This window comes from Oncorhynchus tshawytscha, linkage group LG01 (assembly GCF_018296145.1).
Source record: "Oncorhynchus tshawytscha isolate Ot180627B linkage group LG01, Otsh_v2.0, whole genome shotgun sequence".
Taxonomy (NCBI): domain Eukaryota; kingdom Metazoa; phylum Chordata; class Actinopteri; order Salmoniformes; family Salmonidae; genus Oncorhynchus; species Oncorhynchus tshawytscha.
Genome location: NC_056429.1, coordinates 37218075 through 37234152, shown reverse-complemented (window position 1 = coordinate 37234152; position 16078 = coordinate 37218075). Strand labels below are relative to the sequence as shown.

The window sequence follows — 16078 nt, the reverse complement described above, 5'->3', positions numbered from 1 at the left end:
ATAAAAATATAAACGCAACATGTAAAGTGTTGGTCCCATGTTTGATAAGCGGAATTAAAAGATCCCCAAAATTTTCCATATGCACAAAAAGCTTATTTCTCCTCAATTTTGGGCACACATTTGTTTACCTCCCTGCTAGTGAGCATTTCTCTTTGCCGAGATAATCCAGCCACTTGACAGGTGTGGCATATCAATAAGCTGATTAAGCAGCATGATCATTACACAAGGTGTGGGCAGGCATAAGCTATGGACAATGAACACAATTCCGCAGACCACATGTAACTACGCCAGCCCAGGACCTCCACAATCGGCTTCTTCACCTGCGGGATCGTCTGAGACCAGCCACCTGGACAGCTGATGAAACTGAGGAGTATTTCTGTCTGTAATAAAACTCTTTTGTGGGGAAAAACTCATTTTGATTGACTGGACCTGGCCCCCCAGTGGGTGGGCCTATGCCCTCCCAGGCCCACCCATGGCTGCACCCCTGCCCAGTCATGTGAAACCCATAGATTAGGGCCTAATATATTTATTTAAATTGACTGATTTCCTTATATGAACTGTAACTCTGTAAAATCTTTTAAATTGTTTCATGTTGCGTTAATATTTTTTTCAGTATACATAGAATCCTCTTAATTTACAGCATTTCCCTCAAAAGTTGCCCAATTAGCGGGAGGGATGGGGGCAACTTCTTGTTGTGCGAGGTGCTGAAGTTCAGAACGGCTGTCAGTCAAAACCCATACAGCGAAGTGAAGAGCAGAGCCAGGGCTCTGATGTCATGTTACTGTACAGCCATTGCGTTTCCAATTTAGGCATTTAACATTGCCCAAATCTGTCATTTTCTGCAACGGGGTACTGCCCTTCCCCACCTGGACAAAGGGAACAGCTATGTGAGAATGTTGTTCATTGACTACAGCTCAGTGTTCAACATCATAGTGCTATCAACGCTCAACACTAAGCTAAGGACCCTGGGACTGAATACCTCCCTTTGCAACTGGATCCTGGATTTCCTGACAGGCTGCTCCCAGGTGGTGATGGTAGGCATCAACACATTCGCCACACTTACCCTCAACACGGTGGTTCCACAGGGGCACTTCCAGTCAGAGGTTGAAAAGACTTGGCATGGAGGCTGAAAAGATTTGGCATGGGCCCTCAGATCCTCAAAAAGTTCTACAGCTACACCACTGAGAGCATCTTGACTGGCTGCATCACCGCCTGGTATGTCAATTTCTTGGCATTCAAGCGCAAGGCTCTGCAGAGGGTAGTGCGTACAGCTCAGTACATCACTGGGGCTGAGCTCCCTGCCATCCAGGACCTCTATACCAGGCACTCATCACATACACTGCTGCTACTGTTTATTATCTATACTGTTGTCTAGTCACTTTATTCCTAGTTATATGAACATATCTACCTCAATTACCTTGTACCCCTGCAGATCTACTTGGAACTGGCACCGTGTGTGTATATAGACATGTTATTATTACTTTTATATTATTTCTCTATGCTCTTTCTCTCTGCATTGTTTGGAAGGGCCCGTAAGAAACCATTGCACTGCTAGTCCACATCTGTTGTTTTACGAAGTATGTGACAAATAAATGTGATTGATTTGAGTCCAAGCGTATCCCAATGTCAATGTCAACCCCATCAAGAGGGTCCGGCAGGAGACCTGTGATCCTATACAGAGTGCATGGGGGTGCCACAGTACTTGTGCCACAGGTCAATGGCCTTAGTCACTATTGCGTCAGTGTTCTCTTGGGTCATCTGGTAGTAGAGGAGAAAAACAAATCAATGTGATTGGTAGACAAAAAGGGGAGAAAAGCCTCAAACCTCCAGCGGATCCTATGATGATGACGTCACTCACGTTGCACAGGATGCTGACCACTCCCTCCGGTCTGCTGGTCCCCATCACCACGATCTTGTAGCTGAGAAGGATCTCCATGGCAACGAAGACCAGGATCTTACAGGACCCGCTGATCACCTTGTCCCACACCCTGAAAGAGCAGAATACATGACATGAGTCAGAACGCCAGCATAGAGCGATGAGTTTCCTGAAAGCGTCATAGCTAACATGGTACATGACTTCTCGAACCAAGTCCCAGACCCACGCCACTCACAGAACAGCAAAGTGCTTCATGCAACAAATGTGGTTTGTTGATGCAAAGATTACACCTCTCACGCCTGTGTGGCTGGGTTGTTGAGAGAAACAAGCCTCAGTGTGCCTAACCTCTGCAGGCTGGACTCAGGCAGGCAGCCAGCAAAGCAGCGCCTGAACCACAGGCTGTATGGCAGCATGGCGAGGGCCCCAGTATTCTTCAGATGGTTCAGTAGCCGGGGCTCCTCCACACTCAGGTAGTGCTCCAGACTCTTGGGCTAAACCAACCGGACACAGATGGGGGAGGGGGGGGGTTAGATGTGTTGAGAGGTAGATGCAGTGTACACATCAGCTACATGTACAATTTTTATGTTGGATATTTGACTATAACAGTAACAACAACAACGAGCAAGGCAACACCATACAACAAGTGTAGTCCAGACCACCCCTTACCCACCCTCCAATCCACTGCTCACCAGGTGGGGAATGGAGTCTCCAAACTTATTGTTGAACTGGTTGACAAAGCTCTTGATCAGCCAATAACAATCCATAGGGTCTTCTACGATCTCCTCCATGGCTCGAGCTATGGACAGGAAGTCCTCATCCTCCTCGTCCTGAAACAGAGACACACCCGTCAGTCTCACACATAAATAGCCTATCCTACTGAGAACAAAGAATAAAGTGAAATCAAGTTCCTGAGTAGGACCAGGCAAGTTTCAAGTATTAATGTCACGGGCACAAGTACAGTGAAATTACTTTCTTGCAAGCTTTAAACCCAACAACGGAGTAATCAATGTCAATGCATTGATAACAAATAACCTGAGGTTGAACCAAACACACAAGTAATAAAAATAAGAAGAACACGAGAAGTAAGTAAGCTGGATACAGGGTCAGTTCCAATACAATATTTACAATGTGTAGGGATACTGGCAGAGGTAAGTTGCACATTCAGAACAAGAGCCTGATTTCATTTAATCTCCCACTCCAACTGTTTACGTTCTGTTTACTTTAAAATATGCAAAGAAAGGCCCAGTGCAGTCAAAAACGTGATTTTCCTGTGGTTTATATACAGCGCCCTCCATAAGTATTGGGACAGTGAAGCATTTTTTGTTATTTTGGCTCTATACTCTAAGAGTTTGGATTTGAAATCAAACAATGACTAGGAGGTTAAAGTGCAAACCGTCAGCTTTCATTTGAGGGTGTGTTTATCCATTTTGGGTGAACCGTTAGGAAATTACAACACTTTTTGTACATTGTCCCCCCATTTAAGGGGAGCAAAAGTATTGGGACAAATTAACTTATATGTGTATTAAAGTAGTAAAAAAGGTAAGTATTTGGCACGCAATGACTACATCAAGCTTGTGACTCAACAAATGTGTTAGATGCATTTGCTCTTTGTTTTGGTTGTGTTGCAGATGATATTGTGCCCAATATTAATTAATGGTAAATAATGCATTGTGTCATTTTGGAGTCACTTTAAAAGTAAATAAGAATGGAATGTGTTTCTAAACACTTCGACATTAATGTGGATGCTACCATGATTACAGATAATCCTGAATGAATCGTTAATAATGATGAGTGTGAAAGTTAGATGCACAAATATCATACCCCCAAGACATGCTAACCGCTCACCATTACAATAACAGAACAGGGGGAGGTTACCATTTTTTTGGGGGGGGGTATGATAGTTAGACGCACAACTTTCTCATTTTTCACGATTTGATATTGCTCTAAAAACAACTGTATTGGACCTTTAAATTATTATTATTATATATATATTTTTTTTAAAGGCCCCTCTTATTCTCTCTCTCTCTCTCCTCTTACCGGGGCTGAGGTATCAGAGCGTCTGGGCAGCACTTGGCTCTCCAGCTGGAACATGCGTAGGTACACCTGCGTCTGGGGAGTGGCCATGTGGACAAACCTCATCACCTTCAGGGCCTCCAACACATCCTGGTACTGTTCCCGCCTGTACCCTCCCACCAGGGAGTGGGAGTCACTGTGGGGAGGAAGGATACCTAGAGACAGACACAGGGTGGGTCACATCAGCGGGTTGGTCTGTCAGACGGATCTGTCGAGTGTATATGTGCCTGGAGAGAAATAGGGTTTTCTATGGGCTGAGAGGTGTGCTGATATGTGAAATATGCTCTGAATCCTGTGGGTAGTCGGTGTTAAAAGACTTACCCAACAGCACTTTCCATACATGGATCCTGTACATTGAGGGCAGAGGGAATCTCTGACTGAAAGTGCTCAGCTTCTCCACGTCTGACGAAGGAACACAAAAAACGCATACGAACAGACTTGGAGATAGAAGCAGAGCAGCAGTGATAATAACAATGATGTACCCGTTGTAACATTGACTTCGGTACTGTAATGTACATACCCAGTGGGTTGTCCTTCAGTAATATCTCCAGTGATTTCTTCTCCTCCACCCCTCTGAAGCCCACCTTCTCATAATAGGCAGAACGGAAGTTCCTCTGAGGGTCCTCAGCCATACTGTCACCTGGAAAAGCACAGTGTTAAAGAAGGGTCATTTATTGATAGCGTCTCCTGAAAATGACATCAAAACCACAGCACACTTACTTTGTCGGGCACTGGCAGGCTTAGATCGCTAAAGATACTTAGCCTAACTTGTGGAATTACGCTAAGACTCGGATTTCTCACTTAAAAATGTATAACAAACAAAAACCATTGATTTCAAGGTTTAACAATCCATACAACTCTATGCACAACGGCTACTTTGAACAATTTACACAGTAAATCAAAACTATAAAAACATTTATTGCAGATGCAAAGTTTAGTAACAGAATTCCGGTAAAGTCTCACTATTGTATTATGTTACCAAACTTTGTATCCGCACAGTTCTTCCTGTAAATGTGTTTTTGGAAAATGTTCAAAGTAGCCCTTGTGCAAATAGTTCTACGGTTTGTTAAACTTTGAAAATCACTGGTTTTTGTTTGGTATACATTTTAAAAGTGATTCACCGTAACATTACTATGGAATTCCATGGCAGGTTAGCTAGATTATAATAGAACACTGATAAAACACTACATGATCTACATTGAAAAGTGATATAGATTGTGAGACAACACCTCTTCATTTTTAGCTTGCAGCAAGGTTGAGAACATTTTACTCTGGCTCCCTGAAAGTTCTCCTGGGAGGTTTTAAGTAACGTTCCGAGAAGAGAAATTATAGGCTATTGAAGGTAATTAAATAACTTTCAGGGAACTAAAATGTTGTCAGAACCTCCCTGCAACCTAAATATTTACATTTCCAGAAAAGACAACATTTCTGTTTCACAGAACGTTTAAAAGGTCCCGAACAGTGAAAATCATGCTTTTCATCAAATTGATTGATATTTGGATGAAACCAGTTCAAAGTTGGGTGACCCAAGTATGAGAAATGACTAGCTGGTATATTGATCAAATTTTATCAAAAAGTTATTGGTCCCCAGGGCCTCCTGAGTGGCGTAGCTGTCTAAGGCACTGCATCGCAGTGCTTGACACGTCACAACAGACCTGGGTTTGATATCAGGCTGTGTCACAGCCGGCCGTGACCGGGACACTCATGAGGGGATGCACAATTGGCCCAGTGTCGTCCGGGTTAGGGGAGGGCGGCTGGGATGTCCTTGGCCCATCGCGCTCTAGCGACTCCTTGTGGCGGGCCGGGCGCCTGCATGCTGACTTCGGTCGCCAGATGTACGGTGTTTCCTCTGACACATCGTTGCGGCTGGCTTCCGGGTTAAGCAAGCAATGTCAAGAAGCAGTGCGGCTTGGCAGGGTCGTGTTTCGGAAGACACATGGCTCTCGAGCTTTGCCTCTCCCGAGTCCGTACGGGTCTTGCAGTGAGTGGACAAGACAAACTACCAATTGGGGAGAAATAACATACGCACACCCACACACACACAACCGTTCAAAAGTTTTGGGTCACTTAGAAATGTCCTTGTTTTTGAAAGAAAAGCTGGTTTTTGACCATTAAAATATCAAATTGATCAGAAATACAGTGTAGACATTGTTAATAATGTAAATGACTATTGTAGCTGGAAACGGCTGATTTTTTTTAAGGGAATATCTACATAGGCGTACAGAGGCCCATTATCATCAACCCTCACTCCTGTGTTCCAATGGCACGTTGTGTTAGCTAAACAAAGTTAATCATTTTAAAAGGCTAATTGATCATTAGAAAACCCTTTTGCAATTATGTTAGCACAGCTGAAAACTGTTGTTCTAATTAAAGAAGCAATAAAACTGGCGTTCTTTAAACTAGTTGAGTATCTGGAGCATCAGCATTGGTGGGTTCGATTACAGACTCAAAATGGCCAGGAACTTTCTTCTGAAACTCGTGAATCTATTCTGTTCTGAGAAATAAATACACACAGAAAATTACTGGTCCCCTCCCCTCGTGTCAAACACTTGGCTTAAGGAGACAGGCATTACCAAGGATTTACCGCTGTCCTCCCAATCCACACAGAAATGCATACAAAGCTCTCCATCACCCTCCATACTTCCGGCACCTACAGAGATGGCCGCCTCGCTTCGCGTTCCTAGGAAACTATGCAGTTTTTTGTTTTTTTACGTGTTATTTCTTACACTAGTACCCCAGGTCATCTTAGGTTTCATTACATACAGCCGAGAAGAACTACTGAATATCAGCGTCAACTCACCATCAGTACGACCAAGAATATGTTTTTCGCGATGCGGATCCTGTGTTCTGCCTTACAACCAGTGTAACCGAGTGGATCACATGCAGCGACCAAAAAAAAAAAACGACTCAGAAAAAGAGGGAAACGAAGCGGTCTTCTGGTCAGACTCCGGAGACGGGCACATCGTGCACCACTCCCTAGCATTCTTCTTGCCAATGTCCAGTCTCTTGACAACAAGGTTGATGAAATCCGAGCAAGGGTAGCATTCCAGAGGGACATCAGAGACTGTAACGTTCTCTGTTTCACGGAAACATGGCTAACTGGAGAGACGCAATCCGAAGCGGTGCAGCCAGCGGGTTTCTCCACGCATCGCGCCGACAGAAACAAACATCTTTCTGGTAAGAAGACGGGCGGGGGCGTATGCCTTATGGCCAACGTGACATGGTGTGATGAAAGAAACATACAGGAACTCAAATCCTTCTGTTCACCTGATTTAGAATTCCTCACAATCAAATGTAGACCGCATTATCTACCAAGAGAATTCTCTTCGATTATAATCACAGCCGTATATATCCCCCCCCAAGCAGACACATCGATGGCTCTGAACGAACTTTATTTAACTCTCTGCAAACTGGAAACGATTTATCCGGAGGCTGCATTCATTGTAGCTGGGGATTTTAACAAGGCTAATCTGACTAATCTAATCTAATCTGACTCCCTAAATTTTATCAGCATATCGATTGCGCAACCAGGGGTGGAAAGACCCTGGATCATTGTTACTCTAACTTCCGCGACGCATATAAGGCCCTGCCCCGCCTCCCTTTCGGAAAAGCTGACCACGACTCCATTTTGTTGATCCCTGCCTACAGACAGAAACTAAAACAAGAAGCGCCCACGCTGAGGTCTGTCCAACGCTGGTCCGACCAAGCTGACTCCACACTCCAAGACTGCTTCCATCACGTGGACTGGGAGATGTTTCGTATTGCGTCAGACAACAACATTGACGAATACGCTGATACGGTGTGCGAGTTCATTAGAACGTGCGTTGAAGATGTCGTTCCCATAGCAACGATTAAAACATTCCCTAACCAGAAACCGTGGATTGATGGCAGCATTCGTGTGAAACTGAAGGCACGAACCACTGCTTTTAATCAGGGCAAGGTGTCTGGTAACATGACTGAATACAAACAGTGCAGCTATTCCCTCCGCAAGGCTATCAAACAAGCTAAGCGCCAGTACAGAGACAAAGTAGAATCTCAATTCAACGGCTCAGACACAAGAGGCATGTGGCAGGGTCTACAGTCAATCACGGACTACAGGAAGAAACCCAGCCCAGTCACGGACCAGGATGTCTTGCTCCCAGGCAGACTAAATAACTTTTGCCCGCTTTGAGGACAATACAGTGCCACTGACACGGCCTGCAACGGAAACATGCGGTCTCTCCTTCACTGCAGCCGAAGTGAGTAAGACATTTAAACGTGTTAACCCTCGCAAGGCTGCAGGCCCAGACGGCATCCCCAGCCGCGCCCTCAGAGCATGCGCAGACCAGCTGGCCGGTGTGTTTACGGACATATTCAATCAATCCCTATACCAGTCTGCTGTTCCCACATGCTTCAAGAGGGCCACCATTGTTCCTGTTCCCAAGAAAGCTAAGGTAACTGAGCTAAACGACTACTGCCCCGTAGCACTCACATCCGTCATCATGAAGTGCTTTGAGAGACTAGTCAAGGACCATATCACCTCCACCCTACCTGACACCCTTGACCCACTCCAATTTGCTTACCGCCCAAATAGGTCCACAGACGATGCAATCTCAACCACACTGCACACTGCCCTAACCCATCTGGACAAGAGGAATACCTATGTGAGAATGCTGTTCATCGACTACAGCTCGGCATTCAACACCATAGTACCCTCCAAGCTTGTCATCAAGCTCGAGACCCTGGGTCTCGACCCCGCCCTGTGCAACTGGGTACTGGACTTCCTGACGGGCCGCCCCCAGGTGGTGAGGGTAGGCAACAACATCTCCTCCCCGCTGATCCTCAACACTGGGGCCCCACAAGGGTGCGTTCTGAGCCCTCTCCTGTACTCCCTGTTCACCCACGACTGCGTGGCCATGCACGCCTCCAACTCAATCATCAAGTTTGCGGACGACACAACAGTGGTAGGCTTGATTACCAACAACGACGAGACGGCCTACAGGGAGGAGGTGAGGGCCCTCGGAGTGTGGTGTCAGGAAAATAACCTCACACTCAACGTCAACAAAACTAAGGAGATGATTGTGGACTTCAGGAAACAGCAGAGGGAACACCCCCATCCACATCGATGGAACAGTAGTGGAGAGGGTAGCAAGTTTTAAGTTCCTCGGCATACACATCACAGACAAACTGAATTGGTCCACTCACACAGACAGCATCGTGAGGAAGGCGCAGCAGCGCCTCTTCAACCTCAGGAGGCTGAAGAAATTCGGCTTGTCACCAAAAGCACTCACAAACTTCTACAGATGCACAATCGAGAGCATCCTGGCGGGCTGTATCACCGCCTGGTATGGCAACTGCACCGCCCTCAACCGTAAGGCTCTCCAGAGGGTAGTGAGGTCTGCACAACGCATCACCGGGGGCAAACTACCTGCCCTCCAGGACACCTACACCACCCGATGCTACAGGAAGGCCATAAAGATCATCAAGGACATCAACCACCCGAGCCACTGCCTGTTCACCCCGCTGTCATCCAGAAGGCGAGGTCAGTACAGGTGCATCAAAGCTGGGACCGAGAGACTGAAAAACAGCTTCTATCTCAAGGCCATCAGACTGTTAAACAGCCACCACTAACATTGAGTGGCTACTGCCAACACACTGTCAATGACACTGACTCTACTCCAGCCACTTTAATCATGGGAATTGATGGGAAATGATGTAAATATATCACTAGCCACTTTAAACAATGCTACCTTATATAATGTTACTTACCCTACATTGTTCATCTCATATGCATACGTTGATACTGTACTCTATATCATCGAATGCATCCTTATGTAATACATGTATCACTAGCCACTTTAACTTTGCCACTTGGTTTACATACTTATCTCATATGTATATACTGTACTCGATATCATCTACTGTATCTTGCCTATGCTGCTCTGTACCATCACTCATTCATATATCCTTATGTACATATTCTTTATCCCCTTACACTGTGTATAAGACAGTAGTTTTTTTGGAATTGTTAGTTAGATTACTTGCTCGTTATTACTGCATTGTCGGAACTAGAAGCACAAGCATTTCGCTACACTCGCATTAACATCTGCTAACCATGTGTATGTGACAAATAAAATTTGATTTGATTTGAAATATACTTCATATACTTCATAAATCCACAAGCTGCTTGGAAATTAGTGTCGGGTGAGTATGTTTCTATTTTTACTCACGCAAAAGACGCAAGGCCATCATAAGGGACTTCAGCTAAAATGTACCTCCCGACAGGGCAAAATATTGTGTTGATTATCCTGGTGTCCAGTGTGCCCGCCGAGGGGCATCTTTCTCCAAAACAGGGTAAAGACACCCTCTTGATGACAAAGTAACGAAGCTGATGCGCACGCAAGTTGCACCCATGCGTTGGACAGTTTTGATTTCCCAACAGCAGGGGCTCACTTTGAGCAGGCCAAGGTCTGCTGCAAACGCAAGTAAATTAGAGGCAAATTATTGTGTTCGTCAGGCCCGGTCCTAGCAGTTCTGCTGCCGCCCTAGGCAACATCAACATATCCCACTATTAGTATAAAGATTTGGAATAGATTGATAGACTAGAATAGAGTAATAATTTGTGTTAATGCGTAATTGGTGCGTTTCAGTTGAACTTATTTCAGTGGAACTTGGAAATGAAACGAGTGAGATAATTTCAGCTTTGTAAACAAGTACTTTCATAAAAACATGACGCGGGCCTCGTTTCACAGGAGCATAAGATTCATCTCAATGAATTTTGTTTATTTACACTACCGTTCAAAAGTTTGGGGTCACTTAGAAATGTCCTTGTTTTCCATGAAAATATACATGAAATTAGTTGCAAAATGAATAGGAAATTTGGTCAAGATGTCGACAAGGTTACACATTTTTATTATTTCAATTAAAAAAATTGTGTCCTTCAAAGAATCGTCCATTTGCAGCAATTACAGCAATGCAGACCTTTGGCATTCTAGTTGTCAGTTTATTGAGGTAGTCTGAAGAGATTTCAACCCCATGCTTCCTGAAGCACCTCCCAAAAATTGGATTGGCTTGATGGGCACTTCTTACGTACTTCATACGGTCAAGCTGCTCCCACAGCAGCTCAATAGGGTTGAGATCTGGTGACTGTGCTGGCCACTCCATTATAGACAGAATACCAGCTGACTGCTTCTTCCCTAAATAGTTCTTGCATAGTTTGGAGCTGTGATTTGGGTCATTGTCCTGTAGTAGGAGGAAACTGGCTCCAATTAAGTGCCGTCCACAGGGTATGGCATGGCGTTGCAAAATGGAGTGACAGCCTTCCTTCTTCGAGATCCCTTGAACCCTGTACAAATCTCCCACTTTACCACCACCAAAGCACCCCCAGACCATCACATTGCCCCCACCATGCTTGACAGATGGCGTCAAGCACTCCTCCAGCATCTTTTCGTTTTTTCTGCGCCTCACAAATGTTCTTCTTTGTGATCCGAACACCTCAAACTTAGATTTGTCTGTCCATAACACTTTCTTCCAATCTTCCTCTGTCCAGTGTCTGTGTTCTTTTGCCCATCTTAATATTTTATTTTTATTGGCCAGTCTGAGATATGGCTTTTTCTTTGCAACTCTGCCTAGAAGGCCAGCATCCCGGAGTCACCTCTTCACTGTTGACGTTGAGACTGGTGTTTTGGGGTACTATTTAATGAAGCTGCCAGTTGAGGACTTGTGAGGCGTCTGTTTCTCAAACTAGACATTCTACTGTACTTGTCCTCTTGCTCAGTTGTGCACCTGAACCTCCCACTCCTCTTTTTATTTTGGCTAGATCCAGTTTGCACTGTTCTGTGAAGGGAGTAGTAACCAGCTTAGTACGAGATCTTCAATTTCATGGTAATTTTTCACATGGAAGAGCCTTCATTTCTCAGATCAAGTATAGACTGACGAGTTTCAGAAGAAAGTACTTTGTTTCTGGCCATTTTGAGCCTGTAATTGAACCCACAAATGCTGATGCTCCAGATACTCAACTAGTCTAAAGAAGGCCAGTTGTATTGCTTCTTCAACCAGCACAACAGTTTTCAGCTGTGCTAACATAATTGCAAAGGGGGTTTCTCATGATCATTTAGCCTTTTAAAATGATAACCTTGGATTAGCTAACACAACGTGTCATAGGAACACAGGAGTGATGGTTGCTGACAATGGGCCTCTGTAGATATTTCATTTACAACATTAACAATGTATTTTTGATCAATTTGATGTTATTTTAAAAATGTACAAAAAAAATGATTTTCTTTCAAAACAAGGACATTTCTAAGTGACCCCAAACTTTGAATAGTGGTGTACATATCAAATTTGATTGTCCAATATCAGTTTTATAATTTTCCACTGCTGCGATGCTGAATCGCGGCGGGATGGGGAGTGGGGAGGGCAGGCCCAGTGATGACTAGACGGAATCCAGCTTTTGTCAAAATCAACATCAAAAGTAGATTATTCTTTTTCTTTTGCATTTTAGCTAATTCTCCTAACCTGCGGCGTAACTTCTCCTAATCAGCTATGAAAAGGCAAATCTGACATCAATTTGACAAAAGCTGGAACACTTCTATCCATGACCGGCCTGACCTGGTGCTTGTAAACAGCCATGTTTTATTATTTATTAGGCCTAATTAAAATGTTCAAGCCTAGGCTAAATTAAATTAGAGAGGCCTAGATTGATATTAGAAAAAATGCAGTTTTGTTATTTATTAATGAAAATGTTCATACAAATAGCCTAAAGGACAGGTCGTTCGCAAATTATATTATATTTGGAAGTTATATTTTATTATTGGCTGTGTGCTTTATCATTGTCCTGTTAGAAGGTGAACCTTCGCCCCAGTCTGAGGTCCTGAGCGCTCTGGAGCAGGTTTTCATCAAGGATCTTGCTCTACTTTGCTCCGTTCATCTTTCCCTCAATCCTGACTAGTCTCCCAGTCCCTGCCACTGAGAAACATCCCACAGCATGATGCTGGCACCACCATGCATCACCATAGGGATGGTGACAGGTTTCCTCTAGAAATTACACTTGGCATTCAGGCCAAAGAGTTCAATCTTGGATTCATCAGACCAGCGAATCTTGTTTCTCATGGTCTGAGAGTCTTTTGGTGCCTTTTGGCCAACTCCAAGCGGGCTGTCGTATGCCTTTTACTGAGGAGCGGCTTCCGTCTGTCCACTCTACCATAAAGGCCTGATTGGTGGAGTGCTATAAAAATGGTTTCCTTCTGGAAGGTTCTCCCATCTCCAAAGAGGAACTCTAAAGCTCTGTCAGATTGACCATCGGGTTCTCGGTCACCTCCCTAACCAAGGCCCTTCCCTCCGATTGCTTAGTTTGGCCGGACAGCCAGCTTTAGCAAGAGTCTTGGTGGTTCCAAACGTCTTCCATTTAAGAATGATGGTGGCCACAGTGTTCTTGGGGACCTTCAATGCTGCAGACATGGGTTGGTACCCTTCCCCAGATCTGTACAGTGCCTTGCAAAAGTATTCACCCCTATTAGCATTTTTCCTATTTTGTTGCAACCTGTAATTTAAATAGATTTTTAATTGGATATCATGAAATGGACATAGACAAAATAGTCCAAATTGGTGAAGTGAAATTAAAAGAATGGCTTGTTTCAAACATGAGTGGTTTAAGAGGAAACATGTAAATGTCTTTGAATGGGCTAGTCAAAGCCCAGACCTCAATCCAATTGAGAATCTATGGTATGACTTAAAGATTGCTGTACATCAGCGGAACCCATCCAACTTGAAGGAGCTGGAGCACTTTTGCCTTGAAGAATGAGTCCAATCAAGTTATAGAAACATCTCAAGGATGATCAATGGAAACAGGATGCAACTGAGCTCAATGTCGAGTCTCATAGCAAAGGGTCTGAACAATTTTGTAAATAAGGTATGTTTTTTTTATATACATTTGCAAGAAATTCTAAAAACCTGTTTTCGCTTTGACATTATGGGGTACTGTGTGTAGATTGCTGTTTTTTATTTTATTTAATCCATTTTAGAAAAAGGCTGTAACAACAAAATGTGAAAAAGGTCAAGGGGTCTGAATACTTTCCAAAGGCACTGTATGTCTAAGCTTCTAAGGTGCAGATGTTGCTTTACAAAATATTGAGAAGAAGTCTATCAGTCAACCGTATTCTATAATTACACTGAACTAAAATATAAACGCAAATGTAAAAGTGTTCGTCTCATGTATCATGTGCTGGAATAAAAAAAGTCCCAGACATTTTTCATATGCACAAAAAGCTTATTTCTCTCAATTTTTGTGCACACATTTGTTTACATCCCTGTTAGTAAGCATTTCGCCTTTGCCAAGATAATCTATCCACCTAACAAGTGTGGCATATCAATTTTGTCACACAACACAATGCCACATATGTCTCAAGTTGAGGGAGTGTGCAATTGGCATGCTGACTGCAGGAATGTCCACCAGAGCTGTTGCCAGACAATTGAATGTTAATTTTGGCCTCACAACCGCAGACCATGTGTAACCACACCACCCAGGACCTCCTCACCTGCGGGATCATCTGAGACCAGCCACCCAGACAGCAGGTTTGCAAAACCAAAGAATTTCTGCACACACTGTCATGGTATGGGCAGGCATAAGATACGGACAATGAACACAATTACATTTTATCAATGGCAATTTTAATGCACAGAGATACCGTGACGATATCCTGTTGTGCCATTCATCTGCCGCCATCACCTCATGTTTCAGCATGATAATGCACGGCCCCATGTCGCAAGGATCTGTACACAATTCCTGGAAGCTGAAAATATCCCAGTTCTTCCATGGCCTGCATGCTCACCAGACATGTCAATCATTGAGCATGTTTGGGCAGCTCTGGATTGTAAAACAGCGTGTTCCAGTTCCTGCCAAAATCCAGCAAGTTCGCACAGCCATGGAAGAGGAGAGGGACAACATTTCACAGGCCACAATCAACAGCCTGATCAACTCCATGCAACAATAGATTTGCAGCACCACATGAGGCAAATGGTGGTCACACCAGAAACAGACTGGTTTTCTGATCAACATGCCTATCTTTCTTTTAAGGTACTGTATCTGTGACCAGGAGATAGAATAGAATACAATTTTATTGGCCATCCAGGATGGATTTTTCTTCGGCATCACCTTCCATTAAAATAATGACACACCTACATTCTCACATCATACACATGTAAACCAGTCAGTCCATCATGTTGCATACACTAACAACATAGATGCATATCTGTATTCCAAGTCATGTGAAATCCATAGATTAGGGCCTAATGAAGAAATAGGATGACTGTGCGGGACCTTTATGGGTTAAGGTTCATTTTAGGTAAGGTTTATAGTTAAGGTTAGAGGTTAAAGTTAGGCTTAGGGTATGGACGTCCCAAGGATCCATGATAGCCCTAAACTTGAGTTTCTAGTATTTTCTGTGACAGTGTTAAAATGACACTTTACTGAAAACCATTAAACTGTTGGATGAATAACGTAACAGAAGTACAGTTTACTGTTAAAATGTGCTTTATGTCAAGCTTATTTAGCCTCCTACCTTGTTATACCCGTGGGCCTCACCGCATCCACGTCCTTTCCAGCTTGCAGTCACCGGGGAAGGAGCTCTGAAGCCGGGCGCGACCTACACGACTGTCTGCAACCTGCTAGCTATCGCTATAGCTAGATACTGTAACCACTATTGGTACATCTCCTTCTCATATAAGTATATCAACGTCACTATGCAAGCAATGGAACCCAAGCTAGCAATACCAAAGATGTTTGAATAACAGAAAACACATGCCCAGCAATGAGAAAGTGAAACGCAGGCTATTGATCCATTCATAACATGTTGACCATTTCCTCATCGACAACACGTGCAACCAGCAGATGGCAATGAATATTATATTATTTGCTGTAGTTACAGATATCTGCCAATAGAGGGTGTACTGTAGCTGGGTAACAAACATTCAATGTTACTTTTATTTATTTTATTTAACCTTTATTTAACTCGGCAAATCAGTTAAGAACACGTTATTTGCAATGACGGCCTACACTACGGTCTAACTGCCATTCTACACTGAACAAAAATATAAACGCTACATGTAAAGTGTTGATCCCATGTTTCATGAGAAAAAATAAAATATCGCAGA

The 16078-nt window shown here is 43.8% G+C and overlaps 1 protein-coding gene across 1 annotated transcript; it reads right to left on the bottom strand.

The window, feature by feature from the left end:
• Nucleotides 1-584: 584 nt before the first annotated feature.
• tbc1d7 (TBC1 domain family, member 7) lies at nucleotides 585-15834 on the bottom strand. The gene is made up of 8 exons (XM_024420161.2): nucleotides 15487-15834; nucleotides 4470-4589; nucleotides 4271-4351; nucleotides 3914-4104; nucleotides 2566-2703; nucleotides 2222-2367; nucleotides 1859-1988; nucleotides 585-1758 (listed from the first exon to the last, which is right to left on the bottom strand). The coding sequence occupies exons 2-8, from the start codon at nucleotides 4579-4581 to the stop codon at nucleotides 1672-1674; spliced, it is 885 nt and encodes a 294-aa protein (XP_024275929.1). The 5' UTR covers nucleotides 4582-4589; nucleotides 15487-15834; the 3' UTR covers nucleotides 585-1671.
• Nucleotides 15835-16078: the final 244 nt, after the last annotated feature.